Source organism: Microtus ochrogaster, unplaced genomic scaffold (assembly GCF_000317375.1).
Source record: "Microtus ochrogaster isolate Prairie Vole_2 unplaced genomic scaffold, MicOch1.0 UNK62, whole genome shotgun sequence".
Taxonomy (NCBI): Eukaryota; Metazoa; Chordata; class Mammalia; order Rodentia; family Cricetidae; genus Microtus; species Microtus ochrogaster.
Window position 1 is genome coordinate 1,712,396 of NW_004949160.1, and position 4,789 is coordinate 1,717,184.

At 52.6% G+C, this 4,789-nt stretch overlaps 1 protein-coding gene across 1 annotated transcript in view; it reads right to left on the reverse strand.

Annotated features, from left to right (window-relative positions):
- Positions 1-4,789, reverse strand: part of Sfxn5 (sideroflexin 5) — a 116,896-nt gene that overhangs the window by 41,812 nt on the left and 70,295 nt on the right. The window contains exon 10 of the mRNA XM_005369836.2: positions 515-605. Within this exon, the coding sequence (XP_005369893.1) occupies positions 515-605 (91 nt within the window). The remainder of the gene's footprint in view (positions 1-514; positions 606-4,789) is intronic.

The following is a 4,789-nucleotide window of genomic DNA, read 5'->3' on the forward strand; positions in this document are numbered from 1 at the left end:
TCAGCTCTTCAGAGTGAGCACAGTGAAGGTGGAGGACTCAGCTCTTCAGAGTGAGCACAGTGGGGGCAGAGGACTCAGCTCTTCAGAGTGAGCACTGTGGGGTGCTGGAGGACTCAGCTCTTTAGAGTGAGCACAGTGGGGGTGGAGGACTCAGCTCTTCAGAGTGAGCACAGTGGGGGTGGAGCTCAGTTGGTAAAACACTTGCCTTGTGTGCATGAAGTCCCGGGTCCCATCCCCAATACCACAAAACAAAACAAACACACAAGAATTTCTACTAAAACTGCATCTCATGAATTGAGCTGGTGGGTCCTGCATTTCTGTCTGTGTGAATTTTGTTCAAGATCTCCCAGCTACAAGTCAGCAAACATCAGGGAGATATGATGTGGAAGAGCCACCATGCACCCAGGTTCTCGCAAGTTCCCCGACCTCCCATCATACAACACACACACACACACACACACACACACACACACACACACACACACACACACACACACCTGTGTGTACATCTTACCTACTGCAGGGAAGGGCACGAATCTCTGCACAAGAAGGCGAGTGGCTGGGGTGAACTTGTTGGCTTTCTGAACCAGTACATTAAGGCCCACCTTGGAAAGGAAAGAACACAGAAAAAGATGCAGGATGCTGCAAGGGCTCATGGGATGGAGGAACAGAACTGGAGGGACGGCAGGAGGGAATTCCCTCCAATTTCCCTCAACCCCACACCCAGGTGAAGCCCTTCTGAGGCCAACTGGGCCTTCTAGCCTCTAGCCTTTGCTGACCGGGTCCCTAGATGTGGGGTGACCCACCCACCTCAGGCCACACCTGTTCCCTCAGGACCAGCTCTGAAGTCTACCACCTCTGTCACTTACTAGCAGTGGGACCTTATGCAGGTGACTCATTATCCTTTCTCTACTTCACTGCCTGGTGGTAGAAAAAGGACAGTTATTTCTACCACGTTCAGGGTTCAGGATAAGAATGTACATAAAAGGAATGAGCTTGACAGACACAAGAACTCAGTAAGTGCAGTCATGGGACAATGTCATCTCTCCTAGGCAGGCAGACCATGGATCCTGTTTCCCTGGCACCTTTCTCCAAGCACTTAGTCCTCGGCTCATCAGTGTGGCCCCTGACCCTGGACCCGTGAGCGGGAAGGACCACAGGCCTTTTCATTGTGCACTCAGCACTAAATGCTGTGTCTAGCAGCCCTGACCACATGCTCAGTGAGCTAGTGGTTGAGGAATAGGTACAAGCAGACAACTGGATGGAGAGCTTCCACAGGTGAATGACACCTTCTCTGGGGGACAGGAAGGTGAATTAGGCCATCAGAGGATTATCTAGAAGAAGCTAGATAGGCAGCAGGCATGGGAAGAAGCAGATGTGACCCAGATGGTACCCCGGAATGATGCCCAGCCAGCCCTGCCCTGATGGTCCATCCTGGGAAGAGGAGGCAGTGAGGGGCATAGCAAGATCTGGGCTGTATTCAGCTCTGGACTCCTGGTGGCTTAGCAGGCTACCCTGTGCTCGTAGCCTGGCTCTGGACTCAGGGTTTTTGTTTGCCAGGGCTTTAGGAAGTCTCCAGAAGGCTGAAAGCCTGCTGGAGAACAGGAACAGCTGGGCCGGGTCTCCAGTGCAGGAGCATAGGACAAGGGTGTGCCTGATAACCATCCCGTAGGCAGCCAGCCTCTTCTGCCCAGGCTCTGAGTGCTGAATGCACATCCTAACTGTCAGGGTGATGTTCAGAGCCCTGTCTGCGTCCTCACTGTGTGCTTGAGTCAGGGCAAGCTGAGTGGCAGGAACTGACAGCTTATCCATACTCCAGCGATACTGAGGACCTTTCCGAATGCCACCGGCCCGTCCTGGGTACTGCTGCTTGGATGGAGCTCACGAAGTCCAGGGAGCCCCAGCTCTCAGCAGCGAGTGACTCAGAAATGGCCTCTTGAGTCCCACAAAAAATAAAAGCACAGGGGGAAAGCATGAAGAACAGAACACGGCTGCAGAAGAACAGGAAGCGGAGTGGACTGTCTGGAGATCTATGTATGGTCAGCATGTTTACTTGCAAGAGCTTTTTATTTTCTGTGCTGGGGGCTGAACCCAGGATGCCTGGCTTCTGGGCAAGCACTCTACCACAGAGCCACACCGCCGCTATCACATACAATGTCTTAACAAAATATTTTCACCAAGAAGAGGTAGGCCCAGAAAGGATTGGTGACTTTGCCCAGGACAGCCAGCCATGTCGTGGCAGGCAAAGCTAGGATTTGAACTCAGGGCCTGCTGATTCCAAAGCTTCACCCCCACTTTCCAACTGACCAGTGTGATAGTTAACACCCTTAACTTGACAGAATCTAAAATCACCTAGGAAATAACCATGAGGGTGTGCCTGTAAGGGAGTTTCTTGATTGGGTCCACTGAGCTAGGAAGAGCTACCCTAAATGTGGGTCAGGGTCCTGGACTGCATAAGGAGAAAGCAGGCTGGACACCCACACTCATCCTGCTTTTCCTCCTACTGTGGGTGCAGTGACATGCCACCTCTATGTCACCACGCCTTTCCTGCCATGGCAGACGGTATCCTCAAACTGAGAGCCCAACCGCAAACCCTCCCTCCCTTAGGGCATCCTTAGGGGTGTTTGATCACAGAATGAGAAAGCAACTAACACAGCCTTCTCTCAAGAAGCAACGGTCTGATACCCCAAACCATGGAGCATGTGTGGAACACAGAATCCCTGACAAAGGCCCACGAGGCATTGGGGTCCAGGTGTTGTGTAATGGGAGGTGGGGCCTTTGACGTATCCCTGTCCTGGAAGGGGGCAAGGCCCTGCACACATACTTAGAAAGATGATGACGTATTAGAGGAATGGGAAGCAGGAGTCATGGGGGAAGGGAACAAGGAGGCCCAAACTTTCTCATGACTGGCAGCCTTCTGGGAGTAGGCAGAGCTGAAGTGTATGGGGAGGGAGACAGAGACTAGAGATAACTGTTTGTAGCCAACGCTGAGAATTGCTATCCAACCTGAGACTGACCCCTCCCTGGCTGGCCATTCTCCCCCCTGGCTAGGACTGTCAGTGTCTTGAAGAGGTAATCTAGCTGGTTTGCCCCATGCCAAGTGGGAATGGGGGTAGGAAAGAAGGACGGCGAGAGTCTCCCTGAAGTCTCTAGGCTTCCCACCAGCAGCTCTGACCTCCTTCAGGCAGTGGTCGCTGTCCCGCGGGTCCTGAGCATGGGCATGGCCGCACTAGGAAACCGGCTGCAAATCTCTACCTTGTTTGTTTTCCCCCTCTGCCCAAATGGAGCCCCTGTTTGGTTAATTTCTGTTTTGTAGTTTATTTGGAGGCTGTTAAAACAGACCCTGGGGGACCCTCGGCGATGGCTGTTCCATATCTCATTATCTCCCCTGAACCCGATTATTAGCTCCGATTCTTCTGATCGCTAGCTGCTGTTCGTGATGAGTTGTGTGCCATTAATGCCAGCTGGTTCCCTTAAACAGGACCTACCATGCCAGGGAAAATGAGCTGGCATTCCGAGCCTCCAGCCACTTGGCTTTTTAATTTTAATGGGCTCCACCAAATGTTCCAGGCCAAAGGACCCCGAGAAACAAGAACAGACGGGCTTCAACCCCCAAACTGCAGCCCTCCCTGGGATCCTTCCCAGACTGTCTGTCCCTGTCCAAGGTTCTGGGGCCAGTACGGCTGGGTGTCGAGGAGGTGAGAGCAAGTGGCCATTTGCCTTCGTGTCTTTGGCACAGACCCCACACCCACTGCCAGTGGGTGGGTGAGGCAGCCATATTGCCTCCCAGTGAACCCCCAACTCGGCAAGGACCTTCTCTCCACCCTGTAGTCCCCCGTCCCTCTGTGGGTGTGCAGGTGTTGGCCTACCTCAGACAGATGTGTGTTTCTTGTTTCACCCCAGCCAAGTGGGGCCTGCTAGTTTTGTTTTGATATTTTATTATTATTTTTTTGATACATGCTTTTATGTAGTCTAAGGTGGCCTCAAATTAGCTGAGGATGACTTTGAACTCCTGATTATCCAGCCTCTACCTCCTCAGTGCCAGGAACAGGTGTGTACCTGGTTTATTTAACGCTGGAGCCTGCACCCTGATCTTCAAACATGTCCTCTAACAACTGGGCTCTGGTCAGAGCAGCCTGCTAGCTCCCCACTCCGCCATTTTAAAAAAGAACTGCATTTAACGTTTTTAATTTAATTTCATTTTTATGTATACATTTATGTTTTGAGACATGGTCCCACTCTGCAGCTCTGGCTGGTCTATAATTCACTGTGTAGAACAGACTCAAGTGGAGCTCACAAAGCTCTGCCTGCCTCTGCTCCTCACCCTTGTCAATTCTCCCTACCGTCATCTCCATTCCCCCCACTGGCTCTTCACAGAAGCCACAGAAGGCGTCTTCTGAAAGTGAGCATTGAGGCCAGGGAGAAGGCTTAGCGGGTAAAGGCACTCGCTGCTAAGTCTGACGACCCAAGTTCAAGCCCCAGGACCCACCTGTTGGAGGAAGACAACTGACTCCTGAAAGTTGACCACAAGAAAGAAACGGACACCACCCTGCTTCACAGCCTTCATTGGGTCTCATGGCATCCGAGGAGCCGCAGAGCTCTCAATGACCTCACTCTATTGATCTGGAGGCTCCTCTTGTGAACCAGACCTCCCCACCCCCACCAGGGCCTCTGAGCACTGTTCCTGTCAGGCCTCTCTTTCAGCCACTGCCTCTGCCTTGCAGCCACTGCCTCTGCCTTGCAGCCACTGCCTCTGCCTTGCAGCCACTGCATCTGCCTTGCAGCCACT